The 20,458-nt window shown below is 42.4% G+C and overlaps 1 protein-coding gene across 2 annotated transcripts in view; it reads left to right on the top strand.

Moving 5' to 3' along the window:
- The first annotated feature begins 10,404 nt into the window (after positions 1-10,404).
- LOC120531345 (galectin-9-like) overlaps positions 10,405-20,458 on the top strand; it is a 34,472-nt gene continuing 24,418 nt past the window's right edge. Inside the window, exons 1-3 of one of the 2 annotated variants that reach the window (XM_039756658.1) lie at positions 10,405-10,692; positions 15,390-15,478; positions 15,638-15,833. In XM_039756658.1, coding sequence (XP_039612592.1) covers positions 10,657-10,692; positions 15,390-15,478; positions 15,638-15,833 — 321 coding nt within the window. In that variant the 5' untranslated portion in view covers positions 10,405-10,656. The remainder of the gene's footprint in view (positions 10,693-15,389; positions 15,479-15,637; positions 15,834-20,458) is intronic. The other variant, XM_039756657.1, reaches the window with a different exon arrangement.

Genomic DNA, 20,458 nt, shown 5'->3' with positions numbered 1-20,458 from the left:
GACACTGATTTTAGTAATTTTTGTTATTTCATAAAAGGTGCCATTGCATTAGCTTGGAAAAGTAAAATTTTTTTTTCTTCATTTGCTTTTTTATAGAGGCATGTTGGAGTTTGCTGAAAAATGAAACGCCGGCAAAAAAAAAAAAGGTATGGCCTGGAAATCCCACATAATAAACTCACCTCACAGCCAGAATGCATCCTAAAAATGATTTGAATGAATAGGAAATGACAGTGTCATTATATACATTTGAATATACAGTAAATAAAGATGTGACTTATTGTACACAAGAACACGGTACACTCCCGTGTTTTTCCAGATGGTCCTTAAAGTCCTGTGGTGCTACCTTACTACACTTTGGGCAAGACCAGTGTGCTCTTTTCTAATCTTTGACTTCTCAGAAACGTTTCTGTCGTTCACTATCACTCAAACATTACTTTTAGAAGTACTATAACAGGTATAAATTTTTCAAAATTATCAACAGGGAATTAGATGACTTTCAAATTGGTTTATTATGACTGACAAAACAATTTGGTTTGAAAAAATTGCAATTTTTGTTACTATTGCCTCTAAAGCAGGGGTCTTCAACTCCAGTCCTGAAGAGCTACTATGGCTGCAGGTTTTCATTCTAACCCTTTTCTTAATTAGTGACCAGATTCTCCTGCTAATTAGCTCTTTGCCTTAATTTTAATTGATGAACGACTCAGGCCCCTTAATCATTTCTTTTTGCCTTAATTAGAAACCAAACAATATTAAGACACAAAATGAACCAACACATAAACAACAACTGTTGAGAATTTTGATCAAGGATCAATGATCTGCATTATTAGTTTTTATGCTCTTAGCATAAAAAGTCTAGGCCTGAAACAAGTTTAAAAGGACACTATTTATTTTGTTAGAGAGGCCTCCTTGCCTGCCTGTCCTTCTCATTTGCTTCGCTTTGAGTTTCTGCGAGTCAAGCTGTGAGACGAGGTCATCATGCTCTCGGAGGAAGCAAGCAGGCAAACTTCATTTTGAGAAATGCAGTTGCAGTGATTCTTACTGACAGAAGACTAAACAAACTGCATGCAAGGCCTTTGCTTGTGTGAGTAAAGGACAAGCTCTCAAGCTAGCGTATAAAACATATAAGCAATTAAATGACATTTAGAAGCATTAGGGCTCATCAGTACCTTAGGCCAAAAAAATTAAAATACAATGTATTATGAAAAAGATACAGTAGCACATATTAGCCAGCTTAAAGATGCAATTGCTAAAGGCTTGTCTTTTTCCTTCTTTCTCTCAAGCATGAAGCGCCATGTCAAGGGTGTTTGCAGCTTCGCCCTTATCAGTGAAGCTGTGCTCTGATGTTCACTGGCACAGTTGCCTATTATGTTAGCCTTAGCCTTACAGGTTTCTAGTGCAACAAGTAATCATTTATCTACTCTCTATATATAAAATCCTAAGCCTAAAAGTGCAGCGATTTTATGTGACATTTTTATGTCATGTTTTTTGTCACGCTTTAAGTCGGGCTTATTTTAAAACCTACATGGGTATATGTTCGGTATTGTTCTTTTCAGAATGTATTGAACTTTAATGTGATGTTGTTAGATTTTCAGATTCTTATTCCATTTTTAAATTATAAACTAAAAAATATCAAGAACTCGCGTTCTGCAAGATGAGACTTTGTGCCAACAGATTTAACCACGCCTCGGGCCGGAAATAAAAGACAAAGTGTAGATAACAAAGAGAGCTGCTGTACAGGCTTTTAAATGTTCGAAGTGCCGTGCGAGATGCAGATCACGTGGCATGGCAGCAGCAGCAATCCAGCAGCTGATTGAGCAAAGAGGAGGTAAAAAAAACCCAAAAAACTGTATTTGTTTTCCATCGTATCACCATTTAGGAGGGGGTTTCAGAGGAGCGACCGCGTCTTCTCTGGGTGCGTTTAGCCCCTGTCTTCACAACGCGAGCGGAAGAGACGAGAAGTGACTGGCACATAGTGTAGGCAAGGGAGGTTGGCATGCAAAGTGAGCAGGGGGGAACCCCCTAGTTGAATTACAATTAGGCAGTCCAGTTTTCATACATGGGTCCTTCTGATCTCAACTTCATTGTTAAGAATTGATTAACAACTGAAAGACCATCGATCTTAACAACTTAGGATTGGGCTGTGAGAATTGGTTGGTAATCAGGTGATGCTTATCGCAAGATGGCAAATATGTCATGCCAGAAAAAATATTGTTAAGAGAAGGACTATTGGGAAGAAGACTGTTATGGGGATGTCTTCAGGGGCAAGAATATTGTTATGAGAAGGTGATTGTTATGGGTAGAGGTGCTGAGTGGGGACAACATCATGGAAACTCTATACAGTAGATGTTGGGAAACTAGTCTGGAAGGGGGGCATTTTGTCATAAGAATTGTAATATAGAATGGGCTCTCTGGACACTCAGGGCTCATTTCATGAACTGAGACAGGCTTTATGTGCTCTGCAACTGTTGTCTATGCTGTGCAACCAACCACCAACCATTATCCAACCCACTATATTCTAACTACAGGGTCACAAGGGTCTGCTGGAGCCAAATCTAGCCAGCACAGGGTGCAAGGCAGGAAACAAACCCCGGGCAGGGCGGGCACACACACACCAAGCACACACTAGGGACAATATAGAATCGTCAATGCACTTAACCTGCATGTCTTTGGACTGTGGGAGGAAACTGGAACACCCGGAGGAAACCCACGCAGACACGGGGAGAACATGCACTACTCCACGGGGGGAGGACCTGAGAAGCAAACCCAGGTCTTCTAACTGTGAGGCAGCAGCACTACCCACTGTGCCACCGTGCCGCCTATGCTGTGCAATAAAGTCTTAAATTCTGACTGCTTTTCTGAATATTCTGCTTGTTTTTCCTGAAGATTCTCCTCAATACAACCTGTGTCCATCACACAATAACTGGAAATAAAGAAAGGTGAAGGTCTCATTAATGGTGATCTGCTCAGGTCCACAAAACATTTTGACAACACTCTTAAAATAGAAAATAGAAATGCCTGCCATGACAGAATGAGCGCCATGGAATTAAATAACGGGTTTGATTAGCATTGGCTTAATGAGAATTGGCTAAGAAACTGAATAAAGTAAAGTTGGTTGGAGTTTGAGGCCCCAACTTAGTTGGTCATCTGTTAGCTAACTTCACATCAAATTTATGTTTAGGTGCCGTTTAAGGAAAAAAAAATCAATTCAGCGGTCAGAGTCTCAAGAAAAGTCAATTAAAATAAAGGGAAATAGTTAATTAGCAGCAAAAACTGGTCACTAATTAGGAAAAGAGTTAGAATGAAAACCTGCAGCAACAGTAGCTCTCCAGGTCTGGAGTTGGAGACCCCTGCTCTAAAGTTTCTCTGCAGTGAGCTTGATTTTTTCTGACCATTTTATTGTCAGTTAGTAACATAACTGCTGCTCATTGACAGATGATTAAGATGCTGCACATAACCTTATGGCACTGAACCTGAAGACTGCCAGCATGGCGGGTGTGTTCACTAAAGAGTTCATACAGGCTGGAATATTTGCTTGCACTTTACAAAGCATATTAAAATACAAATGTTATATCTTAAGTATTTCTTCTAAACAAGAACTGGAACCAATGTTAAATTTATAAGTCACACAATGACCAGATTTGTTTGCCTGTCTGAAACAGAAACTCAACTTGCAATGAGTGGGCTTGTGCATTTTTGATTGTTTTGAAGAATATGTGCTCATGAGACCGAGGAGAACAATAAGGAACACTGTTTCTGGTACACTGTATTAATCTCCAAAGGGAAACTGTCTTTTCGTTTTACTGGTCTTGTCAATGGTGTGATACCCAATTTGTTGTAGTTTGCAGTTTGATGAGGGGTTTCATTCAGCACCAAGCAGACAACCCAAATTAAAAAAAATCTGCAGTTACAAGCAGAATTTTATTTAGGAGACAATAGCAGAAACGTTTTATTATTTTACAATAATCATTGTATTATTTCACATGTGACAGACAGGGGGCGCTATCGCTCCCTTGAACCCTTGTCTACGACTCCAAACACCAGGTAAAAGTCCAATAATTGACTTTATTAAATCGCCACAGTGCACAAAGCACCCTCTCCTCCACTATACTCATACAATAATAATAACCAATCACAATACAATAATCCAGACACGTTGCCATCCTTCCACCCAGCTCAACTCGCCATCTGGGAGCTCCCACAGTCCTTTTAAATACCCTGACCCGGAAGCGTTCCAATCCCCAGGCAATGTGACTCTCAATTACTTCCGGGTCAGGTAAAAAGTCCTTTTCTTCACCCCGGAAGCACGTCATTCCCCTTGTCCGTGTGTGCTTCCGGGGCGTAGGGAAAATACCCGTTGTTCCTCCCTGCAGCATCCAGCAGGGCTGTGTATAAAAACTACAATGTCCATGATGCCCTGCTGGTCTTCAGGGAACCTCCATACTGCAAGGAGGGCTCCACCTGGTGGCTTGGGGGTATTGGCCGGGATAAACGGCCGGTCATACACCACACACAATAGTATTGTGTTACTGGAATTGTATTTTAAGAGTTTACTGAAAAACACACTTTCAGGATTTGGAAAATAAATTAATAGATGACATTTTCAGCGTTAGCAGATCACAAGAATAATGTTTACATGAGCATTCAAGTACACGTTTAGTTTTCAAGTTCAAGGTTATTGTCACATGTTTTGTAAACATGGAATTAAAAGATCATTAATTGACGATTACAACGTGACCAATGGTGGCTGGTGCTGTTGCCTTTCACTTCCAGAATCCTACGTTCAAATCCTAGCTCCATCGTTTCTTTGATCACATTTCCCCTTTCACTCCATATTTACGTGGATTTTAGCAGATTACCGACCCCCAGCCTCTTACCTTCCACAAACATGCATTTAGGGAATTTTAGACAAACTCCATTATATCAGGTTGTATAATTGCATTAAGTTATTAAAATGTGAGATTACATCATTGGAAATGCATGAACAGGATTACCTGTACCACTGGCATTATAATAAATTGCATATTTAAAATGTTTGTTTTTTTCCTCTGTGTGCTCCATGATTCTATGGTCAGTAGGTGACAATAAAGACATCACGACCTGGCAGTGTTTAATCATTCTGTGAAACTGTGAAACTAAATTAGTTTTTCAACATACTGGAAAAACAGAAGAAAAAAACAGCCTCAAATAATAAGTTATAGCCTAGTACATTTACAAGAGATAGCCAGATTGGAATGTCTTTTTTTTAATCATGTAAACTATGAAAAAACTGGCTAGAACATCTAGCCATTCGCTAGCCTAAGAAAATCACAAGGTCAACTTCCAGAAGTTTCTTTTCGTTATTCTCTAAGGTACTTCACTAGCCTGGGGGGCAGACAGTTGTTCTTTAGTGGTAGGCCAGTAAAGGCAGGCTAGTGGTCTGTAGAGAACAGCAGGCCATTGGTCAATAAGCGGTGTGGGGGGAGTGGCCTCAGGTCCGTGAGCGTCGAACGTGACAATGCAGTACTATACACTCAGTTCAGATCCCTCCAGTAAACACAAGCACAGCAGTTCTTTTTTATGAACTGGTGGTTTATTCAGATGTTCACCAAAGTAGGATCACTAACCAAATTATCAGCATTGTGAGAACTAAAAGAAATAAATATACTGTACCTCAAATAAAAAAGATAAACACAAGTTACAATTTAATCAGCTGCTTACAGGACTAACACTGAACACTCAGTATCTATATATATAATTCACTAAGGCAAGACAACCATGGAAAGCACGCCGGAAGGGGCGTGGACTCACTGAGCCGCTGACAAGTAAGACACCTATGGCGCACGCAGGAAGGACCCACGCCCTCCAACTCCTGGCACCTCCGCGCCACGTTGACTGTTCATAGAGGCATGTTTCTCGTGGAGGTGAATCGCCATATGCAGTGTGTAAAACAGTTTGCGAGGGGTATCCCTTGGGATCCTTAAAACAATCCTTTACAACTGAGGTTAAAACACAATGAAGTAAGCAGTCTTTAAAAACCGAGTTTTCGGTTACGATGCACGACCACGTGCACAATGGCAAACAATGGTTCCTTGCATTGTTATAATGTTACTTTTCTTGCTGATTTATTACATTACCGATTTTTCAAATGTTAATTTTCTCCCTGTGCTTGAAAATCATTAAAAACCGGCCTGATAATGTGGCGTATGGTACGCCGCGGGTTGGCTAGTTGCTTATAATTCAGCAGGCAATGAAAACTTACTGTATCTGTGTCACCTTGTCAGCAAGCAATACAGTAATTTTCTCCAACCATCCGTCTACATTCGACTGCTGTAATCCTCTTCATTTTATTCATTCATTCATTAACTGCAAACATGACATTTTGTGGTGTAATGCTGTTTGAATTCAGGAGCAAAAAAAGGTGGACGGTTCAGGAGTGCTCCTTTTCTTGCGGGAAGGCCATCAATCCACTATCAGTCCTGCACACAGGTAGACAGAAGACAATCCAGACCCCAACAACGAAACAATGCATGACACAACGACTAAGTATGGTAAGTATAATCCAACAGAAGGCAGACAGAGAGGTACACAGAACACAGATTACAAAAAAATAACCACTCCACTCTCTTTGGACACCGGTCCTCCTTTTAAGAGCCACTCTGACCACCTTTGACCCCAACAGCCCCTGCACCCCAGACAGAAGACCAATCAGAGCCTCTGCTGGGACTGCTGGGAGATGCAGTTTTAACTTATAGTAGCACTGCTACAGTGTTATAATGGCAGCTGCACTTATGGTCCCCAGCTACTTTAATGAGCATCCTCTGCCGTTAGGGGGTCCATACTGCCCCTTTGATCATTGTCCCAACTAGCCAACAGAATGTAATTGCAGACCGCAGTACCTATGAGGTCAGTCATGTAATGTCCTAACATCACAAAACACCCTCAACATCAGTCAAATAACACCCATTGCATTAGACTATGGTTAACATTAGGGCCCCTTTACATTATGGATAAGATTAGGGTTATCTGACTCAAAGAGCGTTTTGTGATTGATGTTGTAGGCATTACCTGGCCTATGTCATAGGTATTGCAGGCTGCAGTTAGACCTCTCTCCAACTAGCCAACCGAGCACCTAGCCTTCCCTGTGGGATGCAGGATGAGGCGGAGACAGAGTTCAGGGGGGTGGGGTGCAGAGCTCAGGGGGTGTGCACATAGATGGGAGGAGTTAGGATTTCTCACACTGTGAGCTGCCCCCTTTCACTAGGCAAATGCAGATAACATTACATGGGCGGGGCTGAAATCCTAACTCTGCCCCTGCATGTACACGCCCCTCTGAACTCTGCACCCCGCCCCTATGAGCTCTGTCTCGGCACCATCCAGTGTCCCACAGGGTGCAGTTTTAAAAGCTCTTGACTTGAAATGTCATAGTGATCTGAATTTTTCCCAACAACGGCAACAGCCGGCAATATCTTTGAATACTGGAAATGTGGCAGTAATACTTCTAATTTACCATAAAATATTTAAACCAGGGGTACACAACTCCAGTTCTGCAGGGCCGCAGTGGCTGCAGGTCTTCATTCTGCCCTTTTTTTTAATTAGTGACCTGTTTTTGCTGCTAATTAACTCCTTTTCCTTTCATTTTAATTGACTTGTTTTTTTAAGATTTGTTCCTCTGAATTGCTTCATTAATATCCTTGAATGTACCCAAACAGAAATGAAACGTGAAGTGAGTGAGCCAACAGAAGACCAACTAAGTCAGGGCCTCAGACTCCAACCAATTTCACTCCAACCAGTTGCTTAATTGGGTGCCAGTTCTTGTCGTTAATTAAACCAGTCCTTTAATTCCATGGTTTGTTGCTACTTTCATTGTGCAGTAGCAGAGAGCAATGTTTTAAATGTTTTGGGGACCTGAGTGGATCAATGTTGCTGAGACCTTCACCTTTCTTTATTTTCAGATATTGTATGATGGACACAGTTTGCTGGTCATGTTTTGTCTCATTTTATATCTCCTTGTTGTTTTGGCTGTTAATTAAGGAAAAAGAAACAATTAAGGGTGGCACATTGGCACAGTGGGTAGCTCTGCTGCCTCGCAGTTAGGAGACCCGGGTTTGCTTCCCGGACGTGGAGTTTGCATGTTCTCCCTGTGTCTGTGTGGGTTTCTTCCGGGTACTCCGATTTCCTCCCACAGTCCAAAGACATGCAGGTTAGGTGCCTTGGCAATCCTAAATTGTCCCTAGTGTGTGTGTGTGTGTGTGTGTGTGTGTGCCCTGCAGTGGGCTGGCGCCCTGCCTGGGGTTTGTTTCCTACCTTACTCCCTGTGTTGGCTGGGATTGGCTCCAGCAGACCCCGTGACCCTGTAGTTAGGATATAGCAGGTTGGATAATGGATGGATGGAAACAATTAAGGGGTCTAAGTCTTCAAGAGCAAGTCAAATAAAATTAATTCAAAAGAAGTTAATTAGGAGCAAAAACAGGTCACTAATTAAGAAAAGGGTTAGAATGAAAACCTGCAGACACTGTGGCCCTTCAGGACCGAAGTTGGGGACCCCAGATTTTAACCTTGTATGTGTTGTGAAGTAAATAACATATATTCCCTTTTTTCACCCACAACCTCAGCCCCTGAACATTCAAGACATGGCAGCACCACCAGACCATGCTGCTTCAACATATCTATAGTAAATAGCTTAATTAAAACTGCACCGATCCGTTATTTTTCAGTTCAGTTCAGTGGAATGCTCGCAGCACTGTTTTCTGATTCGCGGTGCAATTGTGCCTCGCAAAGGTCTGGCGTACCGCAGGCTGCAGTTAGACGACTCTTCTCTAATCACTACCTCCCTGCGACCCTGACCCGGGCGTGTTCAATTTAACCCTCACCTCATGCCGGATTAAATGCATACCTATGTTATAACCTTCATAAAAGTTCTTGTCACCTGAGTGTACGCTCTGCACCGTCAAGCGACTCGCGTGCACGATGATAACGGACCACACTGGGCGGTTTCTTTTGCATAACGTTTTGGAGTGAAGGAGCTCTGAAGCAATAGAAACGGCATGACTGATTTTAAAGTCACAGTGCTTATGGGCAACTTCAAGACACAATAAGAGAGAAAAGAATGGCAGGTTAAGATTATGTTAAAATTGAACACATTACAACATGGTTTGAATAGAGAAATGTTTTTAATGACCATGCAGATATGAGGACTATTTACATCTCTCTGACTGGCTCGGATAATTTGATTACAGATCCTCATTGTAAGAAAAACTTTGTTGATGAGTCATCTGATCAGATGATCTTTATCATAAGTTGTTGTCCTCTTTTGCTAAATCTGTCTATCATAGGTTGGAACGCTTTGTTAACATTTGACACTGAAGATAAACGAGATCTTCTCTGTTGGTATGCGTAATGTGAAACGTGTACATTTTTTCTTTGGCGCCGTCTTTGTTTCGCCCACATGGGGAGATTTCATGCACAGAATTAGGTAGACCACATTAGAGGGTTTGTATGAAAATTATTTCTTTATCTAGTTTGCAGTGTGGTATAAATATCTTCCCTGTCTGTGGATTAAATGTGAGTGGCGGGTATAGACTCCCGTACACTCTTATGGCAGCATCAGATGGTTAAATAAAATAAAGCGACAGACACATCTTATGAGAGGATTGCGAACCTTTAGATATAGTTCGGTGTTAAACACCAGTTAAACATTAACATGCAGGGGTTACAGATGATTTATAAATGCGTGTAATACTAGGGTGTTGTACCGTGTTAGACATTATGAATGCAGTGAGAGGTCAAGCAAAATGACACATTTTATTGGGTAACTAAAATGATTACAATATGCCAGCTTTCGTGGCAACTCGGGCCCGTTTGCCTGAAGAGGTTAGGTGGGTAGGTCACACGTAAAGAAAGATCAAACAGAAAACTGTCCTTCCCGTGCGTGCCAAGGGCATGGAAAACAGAACAGAGCAGAGTATACCAGCTGATGCCCTAACCCCCGCTCATCGAGGCACTTAGCAGCCCACCGCTTCCAGTTTGGGTTTTTTTTTTACTGGGGGGTAGCCCCCCCAGGTCCCGCCCAACTGCCCATATGGTTAATCCGGCCAGGACATTATTTACCTTAGCGAGCTTTTTTTGTCTGAAATATCTGCCAGTTGTGACACGCTGCGGGAATAAAACGAAGTACAATTTACGCTCATATTCCTTTTTTCCTATGCGGCAGTGGCAGTCAGTGAACGCCCAAAGTAAACGTCCACCTGAAAATGATGCCCTTAGGCAACCGTCCTTGTCGTAGTTGAGCGACATTGCACCATGCCAACGGTTTCTTGACGTTTTGTAACTTCCGAGCAACTGGGATTTATTTATTTAAAAAAAGTTTTTTTTTGGCTTACGCACAATAGTTCCAAACATTCTTATAAAAAAGCAATTGGTACAAAGGTTGCATTGTGACATTTGGTTTGACTACATAAAATTCCGGGTTGCATTTAAACAAAGTATCGTGAAAATATAAATAGATGTGGAGGCAGACAATGAAAGAAGAAGAAGAAGCAGCAGCCCTAATCATGACTCGAAAGTGAAAGTTACTTTAATGTTCCATCCTTCTCGCCGCCCCCATTCCAGCAACCTCAAAAACAGCGGAGACTGAGGCGGACGAGACTCCAACAGCAACCAGCAGCAGACATAAACGCGATGGCCGTCTACAACCAGCAGCCCATATTCTGTCCGGTATGACCAAGTGCTTTACTGGGATACTCGGGGATTGAGCAGAGGGTGCGGTCGGGGGGTGCGATGTGGGTTTGGGGTTTACCGCGCGGTGATGGTTCGAAAGTCTGTTCCGGTAGAAGGGCGGCGTGCGCGGGGCAAACAGAGAATGGAAAATGCGTGGCGGTATCGTTAAAAACGTATAGCCCATCTGACCTTAGTGACCTGAATCAAGATAACTGTAATCTGTAATGTGCGTTTTTCGTGTAAGAAAAACTTTATTTTCTACACGCACTTTTAACACGCGTGTTTTCGACTGTGTAGCAGGAATGCCGTGGGAAAGCTTGCCACTGGTGCAGATAGACAGACAGACAGATAGATAGATAGATAGATAGATAGATAGATAGATAGATAGATAGAGTTTGATTTATTTTTATATGTGATTGTGTGTTTGAAATATTAAGAAAGACACGGAGGTACCGAGCAGAATATTCACGGACCTGGATGTGCCCAGCTGGCACAGGGCCACCTCTTGGGAACAGTTTCCTGCTCAGGGTTGCTCTTTTCCTTTAAAGTTCACAGTGTGAAATTCCAAAATCTGAATCATAGAACCATAAACAGTTTTTCATGACTGTCAACCAGCTTTGTATAAAGCAATCAACAGTCATACTGTATTTGAGTAAAAGGAGAGCTATTGTTCAGAAAAGTTACTTAAGTAAAAGTTACCCTAATTACTCATGGAGTAGTTCTGAAATATCAGATACTGTATTAAGCGTACCTAAGAACAAGTAAATGTAGGATCTCTCTACATTTTATATCCATTCATACAAGGAAGGTGGAACCTAACCCATCTGCAGCAAGTAATCAACAAGAACAATCCCTGGACAGGCCTTCAACCCATCACATGCAGAACACACACACACACACACACACTCACCCACACGCACACACACACAGATACTTACACACACACACACACACACACACACATCAGTGGCCAATTTAGCATCACCAATTCCCCTGACCTGCATGTCTTTGGACAATAAGAGGAAACCAGACCACCTGTGGAAGGCCATATGAACATGGGGAGAACCTACTAATTACACAGGGACCAGCCGGGGCTTGGACAATCTCTTTACAGGTTTTCAGGGTCATTATGGGCAGGACCGTCTTAATGCATGGGCATGCTGGGCAGTGGGCCGGAGGCCCCACAAGCATAGGGGCCCCATGCTAATCTATGTTTGTTGTGACCTGCTGAGTGGTTGTTTAGGTAGGGGCCCCAGTGCACTGCTTTGCCCGGGGGCCTATAATGCTGTTAAGATGGCCCTGAATATAGGAGGGTGGAGTGGTGGGTCTGAGGAAAGAGATCTGTGCCAGCAATCGGAATGACGCCGGTTCAAATCCCATAAATGCCAGAGGTGATCCCAGTCCATTGCGCCCTTGAGCAAGGCCCTTAACCTGCAGTTGCTCCGTCTTGAGTGTGACGTTAACTTGCATCCAGCCCTGCAAGCATGTCCTCCAACTTGCAGGTTGGTGGTAAGATTTGGCACTCCGGCCACTTCAAAAAGTCTCACACCGTTTCCATTCCATTTGAAGTAGTGTGGTGCTGAGGTGTCACCTGTTGCATAGCGGCACTTGGGTCCTAATTTAGGATCCTGAGGTGGTTCATTGTGTAGTGGGTGCAGCAACATAGCGTATCAGTGCATGCTTCCACCCTCCTCCTCTAGGGTCATTATTGTCACATGTGCAGAATACGGTGAAATTAACAATGGCATGTGCTAACCAATACACAACTTTCATTTGGTATAATACCCACTTTTGTGCAAAAGTGGAGTCAACAAGAGTCCCTGGACCCTAGAAGTGCAAGCTGTTTTTGCAGTCTGGGTTCAATGGCAATTGGAAACTGAACCATACAGTATGAAGATTCAGTTTCATACAAATATCAAGGAAGCTGGAAAGTATGGCAACTAGAATGACAGTACATAAAACAGTACAAAAAGTTTTACTCTTATTTTTCTTTTATTTGACATGTTGTGAAGGGAGCTGCAGATGGTCTGGTATGCCATCTGGGATGGTTGGTGGTTCCTTCCCCAGACAGAAAGTCAGTATAATGGATGTTCACATCCAAGTGATATGTTGTCCTAACACAATGAATAGCTCTGGAATCCTGCAGGGCTGCATGGAAGTTTTAGTTGAAGGTGTCAGGGTGTCAGAGAGCACTGCTGAAGGAAGCTTCCATGTTCTTATCTGTCCAAGATCAAGTTCTTCAGAGGTGTGCTTCTGATTTTCCAGAAATACTCCCAGGTCCTGCTTTATAAGAATTCTTTCAATGATTCCTCTGGAGAATTTCAAAATTGGGTGGTGTGTTTCCAAATTATATTGTCAGAAAGAAGGCATTACAGGTCAGGTCATGTGTAGGAAATACAATGAAAGATCACAGTTACTGGGGCAGCCATCTCTTTCAGTTACTATCAATATATTAATATCATTTTTTTAAATTATTATAATTAAGTTTTGTTATGGGTAGGGTTTTCACGGTTTCCCTCCACATTTTGATCAAATCATAATTGATCCGAGTAACTGGATAATACAGGGTGAGTCAAAGTTATGTTAACATTTGAATGATGGAAACAATTTATTCACAGAACATACTTCATATGTGCAAGATGATTCACAGGAATGTTTCAACCTGTTTGCCATCATGTTCAACACATATACCATATGTAGCATGTAAAATGTCCACAAAAATTGTATATAGGTATATACATAGCAGTAGCATTAGTGTTAACATAATTTTGACTCACCTTGTATTATATTGTGGAGTCAATTTCAATTCCTAACCTTAGTGGTAAGTCATTTTAGTTTGTACACCACAATGTGTGAATGTGTGCTAAAGGGGAAGGAAATTAGGGAAGCACAGTTAGATTGCCAAAGCATTTTTGTTTCTCCCTTCCAGGGTTTAAGCAGAGTGAACAAAGCTGTATGATAAAGCAGATTGTTTCAGTACATTTTCTTAAAGGTTTTTGAATTAATTGAAGGAAATGAGGACTTCTGTTGGTTTGTGGCAGGTACTAATGTGACAGTTTTATTGAAGTGAGGTTGTTTGCTACCTCTTATCTCCAGAGTCTTCTTCTTCTTCTGTCGGCTACTCCCGTTAGGAGTTGCCACAGCAGATCATCTTCTTCCATATCTTTCTGTCCTCTGCATCTTGTTCTGTTACACCCATCACCTGCATGTCCTCTCACACCACATCCATAAACCTTCGCTTAGGCCTTCCTCTTTTCCTCTTCACTGGCAGCTCTATCCTTAGCATCCTTCTCCCAATATACTGAGCATCTCTCCTCTGCACATGTCCAAACCAACACAATCTCGCCTCTCTCATTTTGTCTCCCAACTGTCCAACTGGAGCTGACCCTCTGATGTACTCATTTGTAATCCTGTCCATCCTCGTCACACCCAATGCAAACTCTGCTACCTCCAGCTCTGTCTCCTGCTTTCTGGTCAGTGCCACCGTCTCCAACCCATATAACATAGCTGGACTCACTACTGTCCTGTAGACCTTCCCTTTCACTCTTGCTGATACCCATCTGTCACAAATTACTCCTGACACTCTTCTCACCAATTCCACCCTGCTTGCACTCTCTCATTTTCACCTCTCTCCCACAATCCCCGTTACTGTGAATTGTTGAGTCCTGGATTCAAATCCCAGCCCATGCTCTGCCTTTGCTGAGTCCGCTCTGGTTTTGAGGGACATGATTTTCTCAAGTTTGAAAGCATCTTCTGCCTCCTCCTGTCTAGGGCGTGCTTCACTGACTTGCCTTTATCATTCACCGTGGCTTGACATGTTGTAATAGAAGTCAGGCACCCTTAGCATTTGTTGGGTTGCTTGTTCTTTAATTTTAAGCTTTACAGGTTACCACCTGGCATCCAGGAGGGCATTAAGTCATTTCAAGAAGAATTAGCTTTGGGACAGCCTCTGCATTGACTGAGGTTGTGACCTCCTAATAGTCCATTTCCAGTTGGTATCGATGGCTTTTTTTCTCATTTTCCCCAAGCCTACCCTCTGTCCTAGTGCCCCATTTGCCTTGGTTAACCATTGCCAGCTCTCCAAGCCTCTATTATTCCTGAATTTTAGGAGCTAATTTTGCTTTAGATTTACCAACTTCATGTTACAGCAAACATACTGTAGCACTTTTGACCTCTCTAGGGTCTGTTCCTCCCTTCCGTCTCAGGGTGCCAAGGTAAGTTCTCTCCTCCTTCAACTCGGAATCAGATAAAATGGGTTTAAAAATGGATGGAAAATATGAAAAAATATTTTATAGATCTTTGCTTGTATTCAGGGAAGAGTGGTGGCTCTGAGGCTAGGTCTGTGCAATTAGAAGGTTGCAAGTTGAAATCCCATAAACACCAGAGGTGACTCTTCTCTATTGGGCCCTTAACCTGCAAGTGTCCGTCCTGGGTATGACGTTGATCTGCATCCAGGCCTACAAGCAAGTCCTCCAACTTGCAAAGGAACATTTGGGGCATTGGTGACAGGATTGGTACCCCAGCTACTATAAAAAAAAACCTCACACTGTTCCCGTGTGGTGCTGGGGTGTCACCCAATGCACGTCTGCACTCAGGTCCCAATCCAGGTGGGTTGTTGTGTGGTGGGTGCGGCAATGTGCCGTAATCAGCGAGTGATCCCAACCTTTTTCTCTCTGCTTTATATTCTGCTCTAGAAAATTCCTTTCTCTGGTTCCATCCCAGGAGGCCTTTGTGAGGGGAAGGTGATCACCATCACTGGCAGGGTTCTGCCTAATACCGACAGGTAAGTGAGCGTCATTCTGTTTGATTAGAACAGTAAATGCAGGATCAGTAAATTAAAGCATGGAAACTTTTCAAAGAGTCAATATTATAACCACATGTTTCACAGTGGCCGTGCATGCTAGATGAGTCATGATGGAGTCAAATTCTTTTCCTCCCATAGGTTTGACATCAATTTCAAAAGTGGATCGGATAACGCACTCCACTTTAATCCCCGCTATGAAGACGGCGAGAAATATGTGGTCTGTAACACATGTAATAACTCATCATGGGGCAGTGAGGAGAGGACTTACAAAGGCTTTGTCCAGCGGGGTTCTCTGTTCACTCTTACTTTTCTGGTCAACCCAGATTCTTACACAGTAAGTGATTTAAATCGGTTTATTTCTTGGAGCTTTCAGGTGTGATGGCTGATCTCACAAATAATTTTGTTGTTCATTTTTGAGTTAATTTCGTGTGCTTCTTCAGTTCGACTGGGCTGGATCTCAGCATGCATTTTTTCAGATTGGGGCTCACACCGGCATAGGATTTAAGAATCCATCTCTTAACTTATGTGGTTAATTTGTCTTGTTTCACAAATCTTTTGACTTAGTTGATCACATTTGAAATGTCTTTTTGGCTCTGTTTGGCTCAGGTTGAGTGAGTGTTAGGGTGTGCATGAATGGATTATTTTTTACATTACACATGCTGAGAAACTCTGGGTTTGTGTTAGATGACAGCTAGATATACTTTATTAATCCCAAGGGGAAATATAGTTGCAAACAACAACAGAAACATAAAAAACAAAGATAAGTCTCACTGGACAAATATTACAATCAATCAATAAATAGATAAATACTGTGAATATATATTATGCATATTTATCAGAATGAATACAAGTAAGCTTAGAGTATTTAGTTTGAGACATCAGGATGAAGTATTGAATTGCCTGATAGCAGCAGGCAAAAAAGACCCCCGGAGGTCCTTTTTTAGCATCCCATGGAGGAATGAGCCTGTAGCTAAAAGTGCTCCTAGAGAGAGCCTCCTGGATGGCATTTCATGATGGCGTCCAATTTTGCCACTATTTTCTTCTCCACAACAGCTTTCAGTGTGTCCAGGGTTAGCCCTGTGATGGAGAAGGCTTTCCTGATAAGTCTGTTTGGGCCTTTTGTGTCATTTGAAATCAACTTGCTTACTTGGGAGACCAGAAAGTAGTACACCATACTAGCTACTATGGACTGGTGAAACATTTCCAGCAGCTTGCTGAATACTTCAAAAGACCTGAGTGTCCTCAGGAAGTACACACAGTCCCTACATTGATGGATTGAAGGCCAGAGGTCCAAAAGATCATCATTGTCTAATTCCTCCACGTGAAGCCTGAAAACCATGAGGACTTATTGAGATCATTTATGTTAAGTAGAATGCCTAGAGGGGGCTTGGTGGTCTAATGGCCTTGGAACCCCTACAGGTTTTATTTTTTTCTCCAGCCCTCCCTAGCCATACTTTATTCTTTGTTAATTAGTATTGAGTAATTTTTATATTTTTTCTTTTTTCTTTCTTCATCTTGTAAAGCACTTTGAGCTACATTATTTGTATGAAAACATGCTATACAAATAAATGTTATTGTTGGGTTTTCAGACCAGTCCAGTTTGCTGTTTATATGAAACCCCAGGTACTTGTAGCTCTGCACCACTATGATGTTCTCCCTATTGGATGTTATCTGGTTTTATGGGCTTTGTAACATGCCAGAAGTTCACCACCATCTCCTTTGTCTTGCTGACACTGAGCTGCATGTGATTCTCCCTGCACCACAAGACAAAGTCCTCCACAAACCTCATCTCCATTATTAATGCAGCATATGATGGAGTCATCTGAGAATTTCTGTAGATGGCAAGCCCTCACAGTCAGGGAAACAGGACAGTTATCTTAGGTGCCCCACCACACTCCACCATTTCTGACAGGTCAGTTAGTCCATGATCCAGGAGAGTGTCAAGATGCATAGCCTTGAGCTTTTTTCCTTCCAATGACACAGAAGGGTAAGATCTGTAGAGCATGTACAGTAGATCAAAGCCTCCTCCACACCCATATGGGCCTGAGAGGCAAACTGCAGAGGTTTTTAAGATTACTACTGCATGACTAAAATGTCAAGAAGTTAGTTTCATATGCAGTAACTGACTTCACGGGGTGTTGTTTCCTGCAGTTGTTTTCCACACAGCAGCTCTTACTACTGCACCACTGGTGACATCCTGTTCTGTTAAGTGCTTCGGCCTGTCGCTTGCAGAGACTGCCAGGAGAGGGCAGCAGAAAGTTGTCACTGCTATGTCAAATAATCTGCGCACTTACTCTTTGAGGATTTCCTGTCTATCATTTCTCTAGAAGGCTGTTATTTCTTAAGTTTCATATTCCCATGTGCTACAGTAAGTAAAAAATATAACACAAAAAATGAAATGCAACATAACCACAAAACATAATGATACACCAGAGAAACCAAAGTGGACCACCACAAGGGTAATAAACTAAAGTGAATAGTGTATGTGCAGCTGGTTCACCGTAAGTAACCATTAATAATTATTTGAACCCTGTCCTGTACAATCCTTTCACATACCCCTAGACGTTTGTGTCTGGTTAAGTGGAAACACCAGACTGGCGTGGGTGTGTGTCTCTGCTTATCAAATTGTGTCCTATTCAAGGTGTTTCCTGCCTTAGATCAAATGCTGCTGAAATAGAGTCTTAGAGATTTATTTATATACTGCTCAAAAAATTAAAGGAACGCTTTTTAATCAGAGTATAGCATCAAGTCAGTGAAACTTCTGGGATATTGATCTGGTCAATTAAGTAGCAGAGGGGGTTGTTAATCAGTTTCAGAGTCGAACACCAAAACAGCAATGGTTTAACAGGTGAAGGCCATTGTCATTTTTACCTCCTCATCTTTTCTTTCTGTTTTTTTCACTAGTTTTGCATTTGGCTACAGTAACATGATGCAATACCTGGACCCTACAGAGGTTGCACAGGTAGTCCTCATTCTCCAGGATGGCACATCAATACGAGCCATTGCCAGAAGGTTTGCTGTGTCTCCCAGGGCATGGAGGAGATTCCAGGAGACAGGCAGTTACTCTAGGAGAGCTAGACAGGGCCGTAGATGGTCCTTAACCTATCAGCAGGGCAAGGAGGAACAGGATGAGCCCTGCCAGAGCCCTACAAAATGACCTCCAGCAGGCCACTGGTGTGACTGTCTCTGACCAAACAATCAGAAACAGACTTCATGAGGGTGGCCTGAGAGCCTGACATCCTATAGTGGGCCCTGTGCTCACTGCCAGCACCATGGAGCTCGACTGGCATTTTCCATAGAATACCAGAATTGGCAGGTTCACCACTAGTGCCCTGTGCTTTTCACAGATAAGAGCAGGTTCACCCTGAGCACATGTGACAGACATGAAAGGGTCTGGAGAAGCCATGGAGAACATTATACTGCCTGTAACATTGTTCAGCTTGACCAGTTTGGTGGTGGGTCAGTGATGGTCTGGGTAGGCATACTCATGAAAGGATGTACGGACATCTACAAGCTAGACAACAGCACCTTGACTGCCATTCGGTATTGGGATGAAATCCTTGGACCTACTGTCAGACCCTATGCTGGTGCAGTGGGTAGTGGGTTCCTCATGGTGCACGATAATGTCCGGTCTCATGTGGCAATTCCTGGAGGATTAAATTGATACCATTGACAGGCCCCCACGCTCGCCTGACTTAAATCCAATAGAACACCTCTGGGACATTATGCTTCGGTCCATCTGACGCCGCCAGGTTGCACCTCAGACTGTTCAGTAGCTCAGTGATGCCCTGGTCCAGATTAGGGAGGAGATCCCCAGGACACTATCCGTCATCTCATTAGGAGCATGCCCCCACATTGTCATGCATGCATACAACCCCGTGGGGGCTATACAAACTACTGAGTACGATTTTGAGTTGCTGCAATGAAATTTCAGCAAAATGGACTAGCCTGCTGCATCATTTTTTCCATTTTGATTTTTGGGGTGTCTTTGAATTCAGCCCTCTGTAGATTGATAGTTTTCTTTTCCATCACACGATGTGGCATCCTTTCATTCCTAACACATTACACAGAACATATCAGTATAGATATCCAGCATGACTTTTTCCCATTGAGAGCTGATGTGTCTTCAAAGTGTTTAAGTGTTTAATTTTTTGAGCAGTTTATTTAAAGGCCAAAATCAGTAAGAGTAATCCACAGGATATATGATTCTATGCTAAGCAAATTTATAGCACATACATACAGTCATGTATAAAAGTGAGAACATCCCATGTATTTTTTTTTTCTTTTTTAACATGTGGACATATCAAGATAAGGCCTTCATATAAATAACATCTTGAAATAATTTACCCAGCAAATATTGAACAGATATGTCCTTTCTCTCTGTGGAAACACAGGCACACCCTTAGCTGTAATAGCTGGTATTGTCCATCAAGCAGGTGTTTCCTATAACGGACTGCAAGGTGGGAGAATGGGGGGGTTGGGGTGAAGTAATGCGCACACAAACCATTTTGAAATCCCCCTCCAGTATCTCAGTGGGATTCAGATCCAGGCTTTGACTTAGTCATTCCATTCCATTTCGTTCTTTCTCTCCAGCAATTCCTTGGTGGATTTTCTGGTATGTTCAGAGTCATTGTCTTCTGTCATCATTCACTTTTGGTTGAGCTTCACTCTTCTGACAGATGGTTTCATGTTATCCTTAATCACCCTCTGGTATAATGAATAATTCATAATGGATTCTGTGATGGTCAGCTGTCCATGCTGTAATGCAGTAAGGCAACCCCAAACTATAACATTTCCACCATCATACTTTATAGTTGGTATCAGGTTCTTTTGTTCAAATACTATCGTTGGCTTTTGCCAAACATGTCTTCTGGTACTGTAACCAAATAACTATCTTTGCCTTCTCTGTTCCGAGCATATTGTTCCAGAGGCCCCGGTCATTGCCTAGGTGTTCAAGGG

This window comes from Polypterus senegalus, chromosome 6, assembly GCF_016835505.1.
Source record: "Polypterus senegalus isolate Bchr_013 chromosome 6, ASM1683550v1, whole genome shotgun sequence".
NCBI classification, from domain to species: Eukaryota; Metazoa; Chordata; class Cladistia; order Polypteriformes; family Polypteridae; genus Polypterus; species Polypterus senegalus.
The sequence above is the reverse complement of the archived record's forward strand: the minus strand, read 5'-3'. Positions and strand labels throughout refer to the sequence as shown.